This window comes from Somniosus microcephalus, chromosome 2, assembly GCF_052327205.1.
Source record: "Somniosus microcephalus isolate GS21.2 chromosome 2, FLI_Smic_1.0, whole genome shotgun sequence".
In the NCBI taxonomy this organism is placed as follows: domain Eukaryota; kingdom Metazoa; phylum Chordata; class Chondrichthyes; order Squaliformes; family Somniosidae; genus Somniosus; species Somniosus microcephalus.
Window position 1 is genome coordinate 325936316 of NC_140988.1, and position 21820 is coordinate 325958135.

The 21820-nt window shown below is 44.7% G+C and overlaps 1 protein-coding gene across 2 annotated transcripts in view; it reads left to right on the plus strand.

Moving 5' to 3' along the window:
* LOC147123562 (uncharacterized) overlaps positions 1–21820 on the plus strand; it is a 119075-nt gene that overhangs the window by 23293 nt on the left and 73962 nt on the right. For both annotated transcript variants that reach the window (XM_085974656.1, XM_085974647.1), the window contains exons 3-4: positions 7829–7937; positions 20137–20640. In XM_085974656.1, coding sequence (XP_085830782.1) covers positions 7829–7937; positions 20137–20640 — 613 coding nt within the window. The remainder of the gene's footprint in view (positions 1–7828; positions 7938–20136; positions 20641–21820) is intronic.

The following is a 21820-nucleotide window of genomic DNA, read 5'->3' on the forward strand; positions in this document are numbered from 1 at the left end:
GGCCAACTGTGTGATTTTGAAACTTCTGTGTTCTATAGATTGTTGGCTGGCTCTGTCTCCTATAGATTCTTGACTAATGCTACATGCTATAGATTCTTTGCTGGTACTGTATGCTATAAATTCTTGGCCGGTTTATATGCTATCGACAATACCCCTAGTGCGCCGCAATTCTGTGGCTGTGGAAATTGCCTTGGATTTGTCCCCCAACACAGAATTCCTCCTCTGCTGCAGAATCAGAAGCAGGAGAGCAGGCAGAAGCAGACAAGACATGAGATTTTGAATGAGATAATGTGACACTCAGCTCTTAGCACAAGAGTCTCAGGCTCTCAATGAGAATTGCATATTAACGAAGAGATTTACTGTAAAAGCTGACTGTTTATCTCGTACTCCCCCCACTCCCGATTCTCCTGTCTCTTCTGCTCCTGTCATTATGTTACTGCCTTTACCACTCCTGCCACCTTTCCTAGAAACATAGAAACATAGAAGATAGGAGCAGGAGTACGCCATTCGGCCCTTCGAGCCTGCTCCGCCATTCAATGAGATCATGGCTGATCATCCAAATTCAGTACCCTGTCCCTGCCTTCTCCCCATATCCCTTGATCCCTTTAGCCTTAAGAAATATATCCAACTCTTTTTTGAATATATTTAATGAACTGGCCTCCACCGCTCTCTGTGGCAGAGAATTCCACAGGTTCACCACTCTCTGGGTGAAGAAATTCCTCCTCATTTCAGTCCTAAATGGCTTACCCCTTATCCTTAGACTATGACCCCTGGTTCTGGACTCCCCAGCCATCATAAACCTCCTTCCTGCATCTAGTCTGTCCAGGCCTGATAGAATTTTATAAGTTTCGATGAGATCCCCTCTCAATCTTCTAAACTCCAGTGAGTATAAGCCCAATCGACACAATCTCTCCTCATACGTCATTCCTGCCATCCCAGGTATCAGCCTGGTGAATCTTCGCTGCACTCCTTCCATGGCAAGAACGTCCTTCCTCAGGTAAGGCGACCAAAACTGCACACAATACTCAAGGTGCGGTCTCACCAAGGCCCTGTACAACTGTAGCAAGACATCCTTGTTCCTGTACTCGAACCCTCTTGCTACGAAGGCCAACATACCATTTGCCTTCTTAACCGCCTGCTGCACCTGCATGCTTACCTTCAGCGACTGGTGCACAAGAACACCCAGGTCTCTTTGCACTTCCCCTTCTCCCAATCTATTGCCATTCAAATAATAATCTGCCTTCCTGTTTTTGCCACCAAAGTGGATAACCTCACATTTATCCACATTATAGTGCATTTGCCATGTTTCTGCCCAATCACCCAATCTGCCCAAATCGTACTGGAGTTTCACGACATCCTCCTCACAGCTTACCCTCCCACCCAGCTTTGTGTCGTCTGCAAATTTGGAGATATTACATCCAATTCCCTCGTCCAGATCATTAATATATGTTGTGAACAGCTGGGGTCCTAGGACCGATCCTTGCGGTACCCCACTAGTCACTGCCTGCCACTCGGAAAATGACCCGTTTATTCCAACTCTTTGCTTTCTGTCCGCCAACCAGTTCTCTATCCAAGTCAATACCTTGCCCCCAATCCCATGTGCCTTAATTTTGCACGCTAATCTCTTATGTGGGACCTTATCGAAAGCCTTCTGAAAGTCCAAATACACCACATCCACTGGTTCTCCCTTATCTATTTTACCAGTTACATCCTCAAAAAATTCCAGTAGATTAGTCAAGCATGATTTACCTTTTGTAAATCCATGTTGACTTTGTCCGATCCTGTCACTGCTTACCAAGTGCTCTGCTATTACATCTTTTATAATGGACTCTAGCATTTTCCCCACTACCGATGTCAGGCTTACCGGTCTATAATTCCCCACTTTTTCTCGACCACCTTTTTTGAATAGTGGGGTAACATTAGCTACCCTCCAATCCATGGGTACTGTTCCAGAGTCTATCGAGTTCTGGAAGATGACCAGCAATGCATCTACTATTTCTAGGGCCACTTCCTTAAGTATCCTGGGATGTAGATTATCAGGCCCTGGGGATTTATCGGCCTTTAGTCCCATCAATTTTCCTAACACCATTTCCCTACAAATACTGATTTCTTTCAGTTCCACCCTTTCATCAGGCCCTATGTTCCCCGGCATCTCTGGGAGGTTATTTGTGTCCTCCTTTGTGAAGACAGAACCAAAGTCTGAATTTAGTTGGTCCGCCATTTCTTTGTTTCCCATTATAAACTCCCCTGATTCTGACTGTAAGGGACCTACGCTTGACTTCACCAATCTTTTTCTCTTCACATATCTATAAAAGCTTTTACAGTCAGTTTTTATGTTCCTCGCTAACTTACTCTCATATTCTATTTTCCCTTTCTTAATTAATCCCTTTGTCCTCCTTTGTTGAATCCTAAACTGCTCCCCATCCTCAGGATTATTGCTTTTTCTGGCCAATTTATATGTCGTCTCCTTGGATCTTATGCTATCCCTAATTTCCCTTGTTAGCCACGGTTGAGTCACCTTTTTTGTTTTATTTTTATGCCAAACTGGGATGAACAAATTCTGTAGCTCATCCATTCGGTCTTTGAATGTTTGCCATTGCCTATCCACCATCAACCCTTTGAGTGCCATTCCCCAATCAATCCTACCCAACTCGCTCCTTAGACCATCGTAGTTTCCTTTATTTAAATTGAGGACCCTAGTCTCTGAGTCAACTACTTCATTCTCCATCTTAATGAAGAATTCGATCATATTATGATCGCTCAGACCCAAGGGGCCTTGTACAACAAGATTGCTAATTAATCCTTTGTCGTTACATAATACCCAATATAAAATGGCCTGATCTCTGGTTGGTTCCTCGACATATTGGTCCAGGAAACCATCCCGTAAACACTCCAGGAATTCCTCCTCCACAGTATTGTTACTAATTTGGTTGGCCCAATCTATATGTAGATTAAAGTCACCCATGATGACTGCTGTGCCCTTATTGCACGCTTCTTTAATTTCCCTTTTAATGCCATCCCCAACCTCCGCCTTACTGTTGGGAGGTCTATATACCACTCCCACTAATGGTTTTTTCCCCTTAGTATTTCTCAATTCTACCCATACAGATTCCACATCATCAGAGCTAATATCCTTCATTACAATTGTATTAATCCCTTCTTTAACCAGTAATGCTACCCCACCTCCCTTTCCTTTTTGCCTATCTTTCCTGAATATCGAATACCCCTGGATGTTGAGTTCCCAGTCTTGGCCATCCTTGAGCCACGTTTCCGTAATCCCAACCAAATCATATTCGTTTACCTCTATTTGCACAGCCAATTCGTCCACCTTATTACAAATGCTCCTCACATTAAGACACAAAGCCTTCAGGCTTGTTTTTTTAACGCTCTTAGACCTATTAGGATTATTATTTACTGTGGCCACGTTTGATTTAAACCGTTGATTTCTCTGACTGCCACTTTTGTTTTTCTCCTTCCTATCTTTTGCTTTTATCCCTGTTTCCCTTTCCTCTGTCTCCCTGCTCAGGTTCCCAACCCCCTGCCATTTTAGTTTAAACCCCCCCGAACAGTGCTAGCAAACCTCCCCGCAAGGATATTTGTCCTGCTCTGGTTCAGGTGCAACCCATCCGACTTGTACAAGTCCCACCTTCCCCAGAAGCAGGCCCAGTGATCCAGGAAACTAAAGCCCTCCCTCCTGCACCAACTCTTTAGCCACGCATTCATCTGCTCTATCCTCCTATTCCTATACTCACTAGCACGTGGCACCGGGAGTAATCCAGAGATTACAACCTTTGAGGTCCTGCTCTTTAATCTGCTACCTAGCTCCCTAAATTCTTGCTGCAGGACCTCATCCCTCTTCCTACCCATGTCATTGGTCCCAATGTGAACCACGACCTGTGACTGTTCACCCTCCCCCTTCAGAATGCCCTGCAGCCGTTCAGTGACATCCTTGACCCTGGCACCAGGGAGGCAACAAACCATCCTGGAGTCACGTCTACGGCCACAGAAATGCCTATCTGTACCCCTTACGATAGAATCCCCTACCACTATTGCTCTCCCACTCTTTTTCCTCCCTTCCTGAGCAGCAGAAGCACCCTGGTGCCGGGAAGTTGGCTGCTGCTGCCTTCCTCTGGTAAGTCATCCCCCTCAACAGTATCCAAATCGGTATACCTGTTTGAGAGGGGGATGGCCACAGGGGTCCCCTGCACTACCTGCCTGTCTCTACTGCTCTGCCTGATGGTCACCCATTTCCCTTCTGCCTGTGCAGCCCTTACCTGTGGTGTGACCAACTCACTAAACGTGTTATCCACGACCCTCTCAGCATCGTGAATGCTCCAAAGCCCATCCATCTGCAGCTCCAACGCCGCAATGTGGTCTGCTAGTAGCCGCAGCTGGACCCATTTCTGGCACACGTGGTCATCAGGGACACCGGCAGCGTCCCTGAATTCCCACATAGACTCTCCTAATGATGATCCCATTGCTCTTGCTTGCATAATCTGGTGGGCATCGGCCTTCTCCTTCTGCTGGTGATGACTGACTGCACGTTGGCTGGTGGCGTGCTTGTGTTAGGCAGACTGATGGGGTGCCTGTAACAGCTATGGGCTGGCTGACTGGCTCTGGGTGGACTGGCTGGCTATGGGTGGCTGTGCACGGGCTGACTAGCTAGCTGGCTGTGAGTGGACCACCTGACTGGCTATGTGAGTGCTGGCTGGTTATGGGTGGGCTGACTGGCTGGCTATGTGTGGGCTGGCTGGCTATGGGTTGGCTGGCTGGCTAAGGTTGGGCTGTCTGGAAGGCTGTGAGTGAACTGGCTGGCTGGCTCTAGGTGGGCTGGCTGGCTATGGGTGGGCTGGCTGGCTCTAGGTGGACTAGCTGGCTATGGGTGGGCTGGCTGGCTCTAGGTGGACTGGCTGGCTATGGGTGGGTTGTCTGGCTATGGGTAGGCTGTCTGGCTATGGGTGGGCTGGCTGGCTGGCTGGCTGTGCGTGAACTGGTTGGCTGGCTCTAGGTGGACTGGCTGGCTATGGGTGGGCTGTCTTGCTCTAGGTGGACTGGCTGGCTATGGGTGGGCTGGCTGGCTGTGGGTAGACTGGTTGGTTCTAAGTGAGCTGTCTGGCTATGGGTGGGCTGGCTGGCTGTGGGTAGACTGGCTGGCTCTAGGTGAGCTGTCTGGCTATGGGTGGGCTGGCTGGTTGTGGGTAGACTGGCTGGCTATGGGTGGGCTATCTGGCTATGGGTGGGCTGTCTGGCTATGGGTGGGCTGGCTGGCTGTGGGTAGACTGGCTGGTTATGGGTGGGCTGTCTGGCTATGGGTGGGCTGTCTGGCTCTGGGTGGGCTGGCTGGCTATGGGTGGGCTGTCTGGTTATGGGTGGGCTGTCTGGCTATGGGTGGGCTGTCTGGCTATGGGTGGGCTGGCTGGCTGTGGGTAGACTGGCTGGTTATGGGTGGGCTATCTGGCTATGGGTGGGCTGGCTGGCTATGGGTGGTCTGGCTGGCTGGCTGGCTGGTTGCTCCTGATCTGTTTCTCATTCTGCTGCTGGATGCTTGTCTTTGCTTCAGCTCCTGCTCTGCTGCTACTGTCCCATCTCCTCATCAAATAACGTTTGTAGTTCAAGTGCCATTTGCTAAACATCTCCTTTGGGTTTTTTTAAAATTTAGTAGCTGCTTTTGTTATAGTTTATGTAAGACATAAAAATGTGTCGACTACTTGGTAATGTGCCGTAGAAACTACATTCTCTATCTGCAAAATTTTGTTGAGCTTGCCACAGACATTAACTTAACATGATAGCAAAATACTGCGGATGCTGGAAATCCGAAATAACAACAGAAAACGGTGGAAAAACTCAGCAGGCCAGGCAACATCCGTGGAGAGAGAAACAGAGTTAAAGTTTCAGGTTGAAGACCCTTCGTCAGAACTGAGAAAAAAAAGGCAGGAAATGAAACTGATTAAGAAGAGCCAAACGGAGATCCCGTCGAAGAGAAGAGCAGAACTTCTTCAAGGTGGGCATTCCTAGAAGAGAGGTGGCAATGAGCCAAACACTAATACGATAGCAAAATACTCTGGATGCTGGAAATCCGAAATAACAACAGAAAATGCTGGAAAAACTCAGCAGGCCAGGCAACATCCGTGGAGAGAGAAACAGAGTTAACGTTTCAGGTCGAAGACCCTTCGTCATTAACTTAATGGTCCAGAAATTCGGGTCCCAACGCGTGAGTACGCACGGAGTACTCACCCATAGGACCAACGAAAGTGCCGGTTTCGTGCATGCACTGCGCATGCGTGGGAAACCGGAGCTTCCGTTCCCCTGAAAGAAGGGGTTCAGAGGTTGAACGCGTGCACCGGAGAGGCAGCGCGTGCGCATCGAACTTACGTTTTTTTTGCAGGTTTCTCCGGGAGGGTAAGTCTCCAATAGTTACACTTTTAAAAAGCAGGCGCAAGGCCTGCTTTTAACAAGGTAAGTGGTGAATTAATTAAAATTAAAACATTTTTTCCACAGGTTTATTATTTTTAAATACTTTAAAGAAAGGTAAGTTTATTTTTAGCCCCGTTAGAAAATGTAATTCATCTTTGCAAAAATTAAAATTATTGTTTAAAATAGTTATTTCATGTAATTTATAGTTATTTTAAAAATGTGATGTTTTAAAAAAAAATTATTTGAAGTTTTAGTGATGTTTTGGGGCTTATAGTATTTATAGGTTTGACAGCTCTTCCTGTCAAACTTATGAATGAAGCATTCCCTGCTACCATTGGCTCTCCATGGCCCACGTGATCCCAGCGGACGCATCGAACTAACTGCGCCCCTGGGATACGCAAGCCCTGCACGCCGGCAGTTGGAGGAGGCCCAGGATCAGAATCCTACGCGGGCCCACAGCTCAACGGCCGGCGTGCAAGGTAAGTGCAGGTCGGGGGCTTGCACCCGCGGGAAGCCCCCGACCTGAATTTCTGGGCCAATTGTTGCCGTGGACTTCGAAGGATCTTGGCTGTAGATTCTAGGCTAACTCTTTCACTATTTGATTGCCTTTCAGTCTTACTTTCAGTATTATTCAATGATATAGGGTTAATATCAAAGCCATTTCTATTCTTCTGCCCTTCTCTACATTCTAGGGGGCATAATCTTAGAATAAGGGGCTGCCATTTCAAAACTGAGATGAGGAGAAACTTCTTCACTCAGAGGGTAGTAAATCTATGGAATTTGCTACCTCAGAGAGCTGTGGATGCTGCGACATTAAATAAATTTAAAACGGAGATAGACAGTTTCCTAGCTGATAAGGGAATTAAGGGTTATGGGGAGCGGGCAGGGAAGTGGACGTGAGTCTAGGTTCGGATCAGCCATGATCCTATTGAATGGCGGAGCAGGCCCGAGGGGCCTAATGGCCTACTCCTGCTCCTACTTCTTATGTTCTTATGTTCTTATATTCCCTAAATCCTTGTTCCATGCTTTGGTTTGAGTTTAGCTTCTAGCAAGAGAATAGATTCAGAAGTGTGGCTAGGCCAGCTGTATCTCTTTATCTCCACGGTATAATTGATTCACTTATCACAGCATTCTTCTTGTTATTATTAATCCTACAGTGATTTTATAGTTTGTTTTTGAATAAATGATTAAGAGTGAGCAGGTACTGAATGCTTCCATCGACACAACTGAGGAGAGCAGAGCGACTATGTGCGCAGTGATATATAGCAATGATAAGAAAATCTGCGAGTGTTGACAAAATGTGAAATAACAACACAAGATGCTGGAAATTCACTGAAGCTCAGTGAACATGTGGAAGAGAAAGGGCAGGTGGGAATCATCAACAGATCCTTTCTGACTCTTATTCATTCTTTAGCTTAACAGATGACAGTGAAGAATATTTCAGCATTCTTTTTGGGACAGATCAAGTGATCAGTACAAATGAGAAGCAAGGCAAAGAAATGAACGTGATGAAAGAGAAAATGGTAAGCATTTATTTCGTGCAGACATTGCTGAGCAGGACATTTCCTGTTACGATAATTTGCTCCAATTGTAGGACGTAACTTTACGGAGTGACATTTCTGGAATAACAAGTTATAAAAGCTGCAGTAAAAGTGGAAAAAGATAAAATAACTTGACAGATTGGTGCAGGTGAAGACCAAAAACTGTAGACTGAAAGAAGTGTGAGCCTAATAATGCATGCTCTACTCCTTTGAAGAAAATTAAATAATATTTTTCTCTTCTCCACCATTGTCTAAAAAACACACAAACTCCGACTAAGAGAGCAAACACACAGTCGACTCACAGACATCTGCTAATGCTGCATTATAGTTGGCCACTAGGAATTGCATGAGATCATATGCTAAATAACGAATGGCCCTGGGACTGGCATACAAGACAGGAGACCGAGTTAAGAAAGCATTGAACAAGAAAAGGCCATTTGGACCAAAGACCATTAACATTCTCTCACTAATAGACATGTACGCTACTTTGTGGTTTCTCCTTGAGCTTTTTTCCCCTTATACAAAAAAAAGTTGCACTTGCATAGTTCCTTTCATTACCTCAGGATGTCCCAAAGTACTTCACAGCTAATGAAGTACTTTTAAAGTGTGGTCAGTGTTGTAATGTAGGGAAACACAGCAGCCAATTTGTACACAGCAAGTTCCCACAAACAACAATGAGATAATGACCAGATCTTAAGGGCCGGCTTTTGCGACCCCCTATGAGCGCGTACGCGCCTCGTACGCGCTCATAGGGGCCGCGCAAGTGCCGGTTTCAGGCATGCGGAGCGTATGCGCTGCAACTCAGCACTTGCGATCTGTCAAGAATTGTCTTGACAGATCATCCGCATGCCCGGGAGATGGGCCTCTGCTGAAAGCCAGTCAAAGCTTTTAACAGCTTGAGTTTTAAAAAAAAGAGAAATGAAATTTGATAACTCATTTATAAATTAAAAATACTCTTCAAAAAGGTAAGTTTATTTTTAGCCCCGTAAAAACATTATTTTTTTTTTCAAAAAATTAAATTTTTGTTTAAAATATTTAATTAAATGGCATTTTAATTAATTTTAAATATGTAATTAAAAAAAAAATTATTTAATGTGTTGGTGTATTTTTTAGGTGATCCCCATTCATACTTTTGACAGTTCCGTACATACAGAACTGTCAAAAGTATGAATGGGGTTTCCCTTCTTCCATTGGTTGGGCCGGCGCATGTGATCCCAGGAGCGCCTACAAACCGCTTGCGCCCCTGGGATATGTGGGGCTCTGCCTGCGCGGACCCGGAGAGGCCCAGGATCGCAAGCCGCCATTCTTCCTAGGCCACCAGGTACTTTCGTACACATTTTGCAGGTCGGAGGCGTCCACCCGTGGGAAGCCTCCGATCGCAAATGTTGGCTCAACGTGTTAGTAATGAGCGTTGAGGGATAAATATTAGCCAGGACACCAGCTCTTCTTCAAATTGTGCTACGGGATCTTTTGCCTCCCTCTGAGAGTGCAGACTGTGCCTTAGCTTAATGTCTTATTGAAAGGATCACACTTCCAACAGTGCAACACTCCCTTAGTGCAGTACTGACTTGTCAGCCTAGGATATGTGCTCAAGTTCCTCGACTTGGGCTTGAATCCATGACCTTTTAACTCAGAGGTGAGAATGCTACCACTGAGCTAAGGCTGACACCTGTGATACTTATTATTGGATATTTACATTTGTCAACACAAGGAGGCTGAAGAAGAGTTCCAAAGTGAACTGACATCACTGTTAGTCATACATATTGGAATTTGAATGAGCAACATAGTCAAAACACCCTATTTTTTTACAGCAGCCTTTAAGGACTAGTTTCTAAACTAATCAGACCAAAGGAAAAATAACCGATAAGTAAAGATGAAAAGTGCATTTCTCTTCTGTTCAAATGCTTATATATCTTGCATACAGCTACATTTTCATGTGAAGCAATATAGCATCACAGTGCTACTGCAAGTCCCAGAGTTGATCGCTGGTCAGTTAGATTTACGGGCAGTACAATTGGCCTCAGCTGCACTGGACTAACGCAAGGGTTAATTGACTGTAATTGACTTACTCACCCACTACTCCAGGATCATTCTGCAGAGCAAACATAACCCCTGGCTTCTTTTCTCCACTACCAACTGCGTCCTTAAACACCTCTCCCCTGCCCCTCCAGCCTCACCCCTAACAACAACTGTGAAGAACTCATGGATTTCTTTGTCACTAAGATTGAGACCAATTGTTCAGCTGCAACCGCTGCTTCCTTTCCTTCCCCTTGCCACCAAGCCAGATCTCCGACCGACTCCACTTGCCCGAGCTCTGATCCCACTTCTTTCTCCAGTTTCTCTTCTATCTTCCCCTCGTGCCTTCTCCGAGCTCATCTTGTCCACCAGACTTGACCTATTGCCCCTTTGACCCCATTCTTACTAAACTGCTGACCACCCTTGCTAGCTGACTTTGTAAACCGTTCACTTTCCTCAGGTTTTATCCGCCTCCCTTTTAAAATTGCTGTCATTACCCCCTTCCTCAAAAACCCATCCTCAGTCCCTCTGTCCTTGCAAATCCGACCCAATCTCCAACCTTCCTTTCCTCTCCAAAGTCCTTGAACGTGTTGTTGACTCCCAAATCCGTGCCCATCTTACCCACAGCTCTAGGTTTGAATCTTTCCAATCAGGTTTCCACCCCTGCCACATTACTGAAATGTCCCTAATCAAAGTCACATCCTCTGTAACTGTGCTCGTGGTGCACTATTCCTCCTTCTCACCCAAAACTCTGCAACCTGTATCCTATCCTGCACCAAGTTGGCTCACAGTACTCCAGCACTTCAAGTTTAAAATTCTGCATTGAAATTCCTTCATATGCTTGTCCTTCCTATCTCTGTAACACCCCCACCCCAAAATCTCTTTGTTTCTCTGACCAATTGTGCCCCTCCCCGCCTTCACCCTACCATTGGCGACCTCTGAGTTAAAAGGTCATGGATTCAAGCCCAAAATGAGGAACTTGAGCACATAATCTAGGCTGACATGTCAGTACAGTACTGAGGGAGTGTTGCACTGTAGGAAGTGCAATCCTTTAAATAAGATATTAACCAGCTGTGTAAGCCTTACAATCTGGAATTCCCTCCTTCACTCTCTTCCTTTTAAGGCTCTCCTTAAAACCCATCTCTTTGACCAAGCTTTAGGTCACCCCTCCTAATATTTCTTTTTTTGCCTCAGCATCCATTTTTGTCTGGTTACGCCTTTGTGAAATGTCTTTGGACATTTCTTTATGTTAAAGATGCTATATAAATGCAAGTTGTTGTTGTTGTCCTGCTGGAAATTGCATATGATTGGCTGCCAAGTGAGGACAGAATCAGGCTTGGTTGTAATGCCCTCCAAGATCAGCTGCAGGAATTGAGCACTTAATTTACAATGATACCTCAGTCCATTACTGAGGGAATACTGCATCATCACAGGTGCCATCTTTTAGACATTGCACCAAATCTGCCTGTTCAGGAGCACATAAAAGATCCAATAACACTACTTTAAGAAGAGCGAGAGACTTCTCTGGTGTCCTGGGGCCTGAATTCCCTCACTGTCTTCAGCACTTACACATGTTATGCCATTATTTGCATTAAAAAATATCGATAAATATTGTGTTTAGCGCTTTACGCCACTTATGCACCATTAATGTGCTGGACATGAAGTTCCTCGATCTTTTTGGCAGCTTTAACTATCCGCCTGCCCAAGCCCCGTAGGGCTCATTTCCATAGGAGCGCCAAACTGTGGCTCTGCGCCCAGGAATTCCCTGCTTTTATGCCACTACTGCACTGTGGAAAAGTTAGAAGCGTATAAAACAGGCACCGCTGCTCCCCGAGTCACCGATTCCGATGGAAATGAGGAGTTTGAGAGCTTTGAAGAGCTCCCAAAGTTTGCTTGCTTATTTCTGGCTTCACAGATGCTTTTTCAACTCATTTTTTTCATAGTTTTGCTCAGTGAGACTTGCACTTGAGCTCCTCCCCGACTCCATAGCGCTACAATTGCACCCCAGCTCCCAGCTCCCCAACATATTCTGAACAACTGTGGAATAGGTATGGCATTGCTCCTGGGCATTCCTCTCTATGCTAGATTTATTGAGGAGGAGGAAGAACAATACATGTGGGTGAGGAAAATTAAGCAGCATGGTAGAAGACACCAGCCCAGCAGGTACTACCCCACCCCCCGCCCCCCACCCCCCCCATAGCATGTCGATATGCACCACACGCCCTTCAAGGAGCTCTGTGTTCACAGGGTGCAATTGACCAAGGTGGCCATTGCACCTCTGTGTGACCTTCTTCGCGAAGATCTTCAGCTTCGCTCCATTGCCAGAACAGCTGTCTGTTGACGTGAAACAGCCAGTGCCCTGAATTGTTTAGGCACTGGGTCCTTTCAAGGTGCCTCAGGGGATCTGCGCAACATCACTCAGGAGTTAGACTTTCCTATCTTCCACTCTTCCCGGAGGGTTCGCAGGTCTTCCTGTGAAGAATCCACTACCCTTTTATGAAATGCTGCCCTGTCATGGTGCCCTTTGGATACAACTGGCCTGTGACTGCTCATGGTTCTGGCAAGAGGCACGTTAGATGAGGGTGAATGTTTCCCTGAATTGAGAAATATAAAGGGAAACATAGGAACAGGAGTAGGTCATTCAGCCCCTCAAACCTGTTCCGCCATTCAATTAGATCATGGTTGATCTGTACCTCAACTCCATTTACCCGCCTTTGTTCCCTATCCCTTGGTACCTTTACCTAACAAAAATCTATCAATCTCAGTCTTGAAGATTTCAGTTGACCCAGCATGCCCAACCTTTTGGGGGAGTGAGTTCTAGATTTCCACTACCCTTTGTGTGGAAAAATGCTTCCTGATTTCACTCGTAAATGGCCTGGCTCTAATTTTAAGATTGTGCCCCTTGTTCTGGATTCCCCCAGCAGAGGATAGTCTCTCTCTATCTACCCCAATGAGTTCTGTAAGATCATAACGAATGCATCTTCCACTTCCTCACCTATTTCTTTTAATAAATGTGAATGGAGACCATCTTGGCCCAGAGATTTCGCTGAGGGAAGAAAAGAGAAAATTTGGAAAAAAAAATCATGGATTTTTCTAATAGCATTTTGCATGTACAACATTGAAAGTCAAAACTAGTGTTTAAAGCTAGACTGCTAAGTTGATTGTTACACTTCATTGAAGCTATTTAATTTGCACTATCTGTACAGACATTACCCAATGATTCTATAGCAACTTTCCTTCTTTTTCTCCTTTGCTATTGAGAATCTGCATATCTGTAGCAACACTGACTAAATGTCATTGAAGTGAAAGGGTGGAAACTGGCATTTAAAAAAAATAAATTCAAATAGATGGATTAGTGTATCAGGGAATTTAACTGTCGCTTCTTTTAGTTACCTTTGACCTATTTAAATATTCATTGTTTCTTAATGCTGTTCTATTTTGCACAGTACAGTGCACAGTTAGGATGTAAGGATAATAAGACATATTACTATCATTAAGCATGAGTTGTGCTAATGAATCTCATACGTCTCTATGACAATAACTTGGCAACTATAGAGCACAATGGCCTGCAGAGTGTTTGAAAGTTTTTTTTTAGTTTAACAGCAAAAGTCTGTGACTTATTAAAAAAAATATATAATGTAGATATGAATCTTAAGTAATTAATGTGAACAATGCCAATTAACCATTATAATTAAAAAACTAATAATCTAGAACATTGTTTTTTTTCACAAGTGCATTAGCTGTAATTGCCTAGCAACACATTTGGACCTCATTAACGTATGCACAAAACAGATTTTTTTTGGCTTTGTCTCCATAGCAACAAACTGTTCTATGGTCTCTGGAGTGCGTGATTCTAAATTGTTTGTGTGTGCATGTTCGTTTTTTTTGTCTTAAGCAGCAACGACAAACATATCAATGTGCAAATAATTTCATTCTAATCATTAACTAATTAATTTATCGTAAAGTTGAGCGTGGGACGTACATGTCATCTAGTATTACCAAATGCCTCAAATACAGAGCATCAGAAGGCATTATCACGGTGTGCTCTTAAAGGCTTTCTGGGCAAATACGTCGGGCAGTGTGGTATAGAACCAGACCGATCACAGGGTCCCAGGTTTGATGCCTGCACTGTGCTGAAGTAGGTGATCTCTGCCCAAGTGGAAGAAAGTAGGAAACTACAGGATCAGAAAAGAATATGCAGTGCACCTGGCCAGTCTCACCTTGCAGTTGTCCAACCCCGCAATATCTATCCAAATCTCCCTTAGGTTTTTTCGCACTATCTGTCTCGCCTACCTCCCTGGGCAGTTCATTCCACATTCATTACTCTGTCTGGAGTAGTTCAATCTAAACCGTCCGCGCACTTTCCCTTTTCTAAGCTTCTAGGGTTTGTGGCAATGTCGAACATACTATCAGGGTTCAATATTTCTATTCCCTTAAGAATCGGGAATACTTAAATTGTACTTTCCCTGAGCCTTCTCCTCTGCAGAGTAAATAATCCAAGGTTGCTTAACCTCTCATAGCTCAGATACCTTAAGCTAGGTGTCACTTGCCTGTATTGCTTCAATGCCTGGATATCCTTGCTGTCATATGGCAAGTAGACTTATACACAGTTCGCCAGGTGTGACTGTACCAGTGCCTTGTACAGACTCGTTATCACCTCCTATGATTTGTGCTCTATCCTTTGGCTACAAACTCTTGGGCCGCGATTTTACGAACCATGGTGGGCGAGGTCAGTGGCAGGTCCCGACCCCGCTGCTGTCGCCATCCCGGCCTCTGAAATTAATTTCCATTAATGGAGCTTGTTAAGCCCACCCAGTGTGTTTCCCAGCCAATTAGAGGAAGCGGGTCTGGTGACATCATTTGATGACACGTCATCAACCGGTTTCCTTAAAGGGACCACGGCCAACTTTATTTTGACAGTTCCGCTGTCAGTGTTCTACAGCATTGAGGTGCTGCAAACACTGAGAAACACTGCACAAAGGTGCAGGGCTGCACCCAGGCTCTCCCATGACTCCCTCCATATGTTTATGGAGGGAGTCTCAGCATGCAGGGAGATCCTCTTCCCTTCCCATGGGTGGAAGAGACCTCCTCAGGAGACCAACACAGCCTGGTCACACATTGCAGAGGAGGCCACAAGCAGGGATGTAGTCAGGAGGACCAGGCTGCAGTGGCGCAAACCTTTCAATGATCACAGTAGATCCCGAAATGTTAGTACAAAGCCACACTCAACCTCATCCTGCTGTGCCTCTCATCACATCCCCATCACTTTGCCTTCCCTACCCTACTCCTGCACATTCTTACTCACACCAACTTACCTTGCACCTCCATCCATCCCTCTCTATATCTACATTATCACATCCCCATACCACTAGCCACCCCTCACCCTCACCCTCATCCTAGTCCAATCATACCAACTAACAACACACAAGGGTAGGCATTTGGGTGTTTTATCCAATGTTCATGTAAAGTTTCTGTTAATGTATTGTCAAACATTGAAACCTTTATTTTCAACACTTTGCGTTGTTGGACAGCTACATGTACACCTTTGGAAGTGGCCTTGTGAGTTGCAGTGAATGGTGAGACATAACAGTACACGTCAGTGATGAGTGTAAAAGGAATGGCTTGGGCATTGTAGGGATGCTTTATGGTGTTGATGTGAGATGGTGCCAACCTGGCGCATCATGTGGCAGCCAGGGTGTACAGCATCAAGTGAAGTATATCTGGCCATGGTGAGGCCATCCCTGGCCTCCCAGGCAGCAATGTGGTCGGGTGCTGATGCCCTGTGTCCTGTGCTGCATCAGGTGATTGCGGAGAAGGTTGGTGTTGTTGTTGGTGCTGCTGGTGTGCCTGGTGATGCTGGTGTTGGGGTTGATCGTTGTGGGATTCTGAGGATCAAGATGAGAGAGTTTCAACGGCGCCCGTGCTGATGGAATAGATGGCAGGTGAAGTAGAGATGTCAGAAGTGATCTGTCAATGGTGGGAGAGGTAATGAAGTCAGATTGGATGGAGACTTGTGTGAAGACTTGCAGCATCCTAAATCTGTGGTGGAAATGCTGTTTAGAGAATGTAGTGGTTAAGGGAACATTTCTCAATCAGCTGGGAGCTTTGACTTGACATTTGAAGCTGTCAACACATCAGCTGATTCAATGGCCACTGACCTCCTGCCTCAGCTTCACAGATGAGGTCTAGGCACATGGGGAAACTGGTAGGCGACCTGTCAAATCCAAAAAGTTGGGACAAAAACCATTTATTGTAAACAAGCCACTAATGATGTTACTTGCCTCCCCCGCCGCAGCGTGTCAGGTCTGCTCAGCGCTGACAGACCCGACATTTGGTAAAGGCACATGGCGGCAGGTTCACAGCAGGGTCCCAACCCGCTGGGGAAAAAAAATACTTTCCCACCCGACCCCCCACCGATCGCGCCCGCTGACCCCCCTGCAAAATCCAGCCCGTTGATCCGGTTAGTTTTCTTTACTGCTGCCATAGTTTCTGTGAGTTATCCACCAATGACCCATGATCCCTCTCTTGTGTTGTGCTGCGTAGCCTAGAGCCATTAAATTTGTATTCCCACTGTTTATTTCCCTTCTTTAGTCTCATTATCTTGCATTTGTTCACATAAAGGCTGTTTGCCACTCATCAGCCCACCTTCCCATTATCCCCAGATGCCTTTGTATTTGAAGTCAATGGAAATAAAAATAGGGAGATATGCAAAGCGGGCTGCTGATTCGCTATCATCCATTTGACACAATTGCACAAAGTCAAAATCATCCCCATTGTGTCTGGAATTTGTCTTCAATCAGTTTACCATATAGTTATAATTGATCCAAAGAAGCCAGAATGTTTATAGCCAGATGGATATGTATGTATTAATGTGAAGCTATGTCTGTCTACGGAACAGCATGTTGCAGCTTTTTCATTTGGCTTCTGCTGAACACGTCTCACACTTGACAGAAAATAGAAAGAAAGTTTTCCATAATTTAATATATAAATTGAGGTTTAGAAATGAATGTAAAATTGCAAGAAGATGATTTGACCGACTGAAATAATTTACTGCTGTGAATTCACATTTGTTGGATTGAGACTGTCCCCTCATTTCAATTAACAGATAGGGATATTTTTTAGATGTTGCATAGCCGGTGGGAAGCCTTGTAGTACATGTGGGCAATTCAGGCGTATAATGTGCATAAATTTCCAACCAGCATGCACCCAATTTTCCAATATATGTTGCTTGTTGGTGAGTCTTCCTGCCAAAGTTGGAAAATTACCACTGTGGTCATTTATACTTTGGTTTAACCTGCTATTGTTATTCTTCAGATAACATGTCACAAGAAGACAATAAAAAATTAAGAAAGCAAAACATTTAAGATTCCTAATTTTAGTAAAGAGTTATCAGGCAAGACGCCAACATTTTCAAGAGTGTGGAGGTGAGTGATAAAATAATGATTAGGCTTTTTCATTTTGTCAGAACTTAGAACAAATGCAGATACCTGTAGTAACCAAAAAATATTTTGTGGGCCAGATCATAGAAATTTACGGCACAGAAGGAGGCCATTCACCCCATCGTGTCTGTGCCGGCCAAAAGAGCAATCCAGCCTAATCTCACTTTCCAGCTCTTTCGTCCGTCGCCCTGTCGGTTACGGCACTTCAACTGCACAGCCAAGTACTTTATAAACGCGTTGAGGGTTTCTGCCTCTACCACCCTTTCAGGCAGTGAATACCTGACACCCACCACCCTCTGGGTGAAGAAACTTCTCCTCAACTCCCCTCTAATCCTACCAATTACTTTAAATCTAAACCCTTTGGTTATTGACCTCTCTGCTAAGGAAATAGGTCCTTCCTATGTACTCTATCTAGGCCACCTCAATTAAGTCTCGCCTCAGATCATCTAAAACAATTCGTCCTCTGATTTTCCTTTCCTGAGGGGAACTGTTCTGCCTCCACTGAGCACCTCTCCATGGTGACCTTGCTGAGGCTCCAAACTCAGTGCTTGGGGCATTGTAAAGACAAACCTGCATCAACACATATTGGGCCACTAATTAGCCACACCATAGGCAATTTCTACAGTCTCAAAATAAAGAAAACATATGAAGACTACAATATTTTTAGTTTACTCCCTGAACATTACGAATGTAATTCACTATTTTTACTTTATGACATTCATTCATATTTAAAAAAAATCAATTTTGGCAACATCATTTGAAAGAAAAAGGAAATATTTAGAAAGAGTATAAATATTTCAATCCTCAGGGTTAAAATTGCAATATTGTGGCAGAGCCACTGAGGGACTCTGAACAACTGTACATAATTCCCTTTAACGATGTGTTAGCTACAGACTAAATCTGTACCATTGTATATACTGTTTGCATGTACAGTGCGCGGTCCCTTTAAGAGCGCGGGCAAATGCGATGACGTCATGCCGCTAATCACGTGATCACCCAAACGCGGGAAAAACGTGATGACATCATGATGCCATCCACGGGACCGCCCTGGCAGTCCTCGTGGAGCCTCCGACCTGTTAAGACCTGTATTCATAGTTCTCTTGCATCAATCTGTTTAAACTCGTTAGTTTGACATTAAAAACCTTTTTGATTGATTGCCTGTGTCGAACTCAATCTCTAGATAGGAATTTGACCATTCCTACAATATTAATAAAAAATACATAAATGCGTTCAAATGAAAATTCTTCACCTACTATTTTAATACAAGATTAACACATTTAAAATAAGGTGGGTTAACACCTTTGTTACAAAGGAATTTCACGTGAATGTGTTAACATGTTTGTCATTAATTTATAATACGTTGCCATTTCCTTACAAAATGTCTACATTATCAAACTTACTGGGGTAAAAATCTGGTAAGGCTCGTTTTCAGGCGCATAGCTATTGGTTCAATTCCAGTGTGGGCCTGAACTGGGAGGCCCAAGGCTCGACAGAAATTGGACATCGGGCCTTATTTTAATAATTGCGGCGAGTTGCCTGTCGTGCCTCCAGAGGCAATGCGCCACTTTGCTGCACACCAATTTGGCCGCCTCACTGTCAGCAGCCTGCAGCTAAGTTCAGGGAGCCAAAGGGGAGGAGGGAAGGGGCATGAGTGCAGGCCGACAGCAGCCCGAGTTATTAATGTGAAGGCAAGATGAGCACTCCTGCTCCTCCTGGCTCTGCATTCAGGTAAGTACAAAAAACTTACCTGACCGTTTCTTTGGCGGCCTCCTGCGGTCCCTTTAAGGGTAGATCTGGAAAAACTAGTCAGAGCTAGCACAGCACAAGCTCCGACTGGTCTTAACAAGTTTCACAAACGGATGTTGAAACGGGCGCAGGACCCTCATTTTAATATTGAAATGAGGCCTGTGCTTATTTCAGGTGGCTGCCAGAGGCGCCTGAAAAGGGCCGATAAATTTAGCAGTGACCCGAATGCGTGCGTGGATTGGCTGTCACACCGCTAAACCCAACTGTATAACGGGTGCAAGGAAGGCAAATTGCTCCGCCACTATCTAACTTCTTATTTCCTTACATTTTGTTCCTTTGTTGCTATTATATTATCAATAGAATAAGTATGCAATACCTCCTGGGAATGTAATTCCAGTCAAGCAAGGTCTCATGGTTGTTGAAATGGCCTTATATGTAGTACAGGCAATCTCTTCGATGTGAGATGTCTCCATTATTAGTGAAACATGAGTTAAAAATGATCTTTGTAGTCAAAACACACTAGGTAAGGAGATACTGGCTCTTTTCCCTTTTCTGAATCATATTTCTTTTTTAACCTTACTTTTGTGTGCATTTTGTGTTCATCAAAGATGGAAGATTTTAGCATTGAGGAATAGATTATGCTCCCTTTTGGGTACCAAATGTCAGCATCAAGCACTCCCAGGTCAGGTATAGCAGGACCTGCTGCAGAGTAAAGATCCCTTCGCTCTTCCACAACAAACTGCCAAAACCCCTGTCTCAGAAGAGCAACCATTGCAAGTGTGACAATTTTCTATTTCCCACATTTTGTCTATTTGAGTGATATTGACAATTTAGGGGAAATTAGTGGTCTACTTGGGGCAGTTTTGTGGTTTAGGCACATGCCTACTACAAACTCTGCTGAGAACACAGCAATGACATTTCACGTACGATCTTCTCTAAATGACGTGTTTCTTCTGTTTTGTTATGATGTGAAATTACAGGATGTAACTAGCAAACTGGAGAGCGGACCTCAGAGGAACAAGTCAGAGGCTGGAACTCTCAAAGCTGAGGAAACCTTGAATTCAGAACAACGTGCAGCTGCGGAGCATATCGAGGAACATCAGCCAAGAGCCAGCGAATCTGAAACACAAGGAAAGGGGCAGCACAAAATTGACTCGGATATTATTAAAAATGAGCATTCCGCATTGAAAGACTTTTTAAAGAGATGGCGTAATGCAAACATTACACATTCATACCCTGGAGTGGAAATTCTTCATAATAGGCCACCAGACTCAATCTTTGCCTTAAGTGATGACAAAGCTCAGGTGCTGTCCAGCTCATTGCAGAACAGTTTGCTCCTTAAAGTGGAATCTCAGGATGGTACGCAATTTTTTCGGTTGACAAGCACTGAAAGTAAGAAGATATATGAGGGCACTGAAACACCACCTTTGAGTAGTAATCAGAATGTACCAGACAAATTGGGCATCGCACCTCAAAAAGACCTGGTAAGCCATCATTTTCAAGATTTACAGACAGATTAGTGTGACATTCTTATCTTCCGGTGAACTGAGTTCAGAGAAGAAGTGCTATGCATTATCAATGGTTAGTACTTGTTCTGAGATGTATCGAGCTAATTGTTCAATTTTATTTTTCTTCTACTCCTATTTTTTTTCTTACATTTGATAGGTCCTTTCAGTGCATGTACCTTTGCTACCACTAAGAGGACAGGCAGATGCCCTGCTTCCAGAAGCATACCTTTGCTCTTCTTTGCCCAGTAAAGAAGCATAGACACCAGCACAATGAGGACTCTCCTGCTGAATATCCCTCAGTTAGTGGATCTAGCTGGGTGTCAGGTGGGAGCTAGAATAGTTCCCAACAGTCAGGTCTGGAGGTGATCGGGGATCTGGGGGGAGGGCATGTTTCAGCATGATTAGGGGAGGCCCAAGGACTCCTTGAGGTGCCTATGGGGAGCACTCCTGTTCCTCCTAGCCTACAAGGAATGTAAATAGAAGGAAATATCTTACACTTCCCTTGGCCTCTTCTGGCCAGTCAGTGCCTCCCATCATGGCAGACAGTGCAGGACTCCCCCTGGCTTGACGTTGATCTTATGTCGCGACACTGATGATGTCATTGGGCTGCGACTTTTGCATGTTAAACAGGCTCCTACCTGCCTTTAGCGGGAGCATTGTCGATGGCCTATTTTGCCGCTGTTAATATTATACGGCCAGGAAAGTAGCGGGTTGGAAGCAGGATTGTGACTGTAAGCGCTCAAAGGAAGGAGTGCAACAGTACCAGAGGAGAATGTTGAAGAACCACTTATTGACATAACTTTTAAAAACCAGCTATTCACAATATATATTAATGATCTAGACAAGGGAACTAGATGTAATATCTCCAAATTTGCAGATGACACAAAGCTGGGTGGGCGTGTGTGCTGTAAGGAGGATGCCGAGAAACTGCAGGATGATTTGGAAAGGTTGGGTGATTGGGCAAAAGCATGGCAAATGCAATATAACGTGGATAAATGCGAGGTTATCCACTTTGATGTCAAAAACAGGAAGGCAGATTATTATCTGAATGGCAATAGATTGGGAGAAGGGGAAGTGCAACGAGACCTGGGTGTCCTTGTGCACCAGTCGCTGTGATGCGCCTCAATAACTTCAAGACTCGAAGTTAGCAGAATAA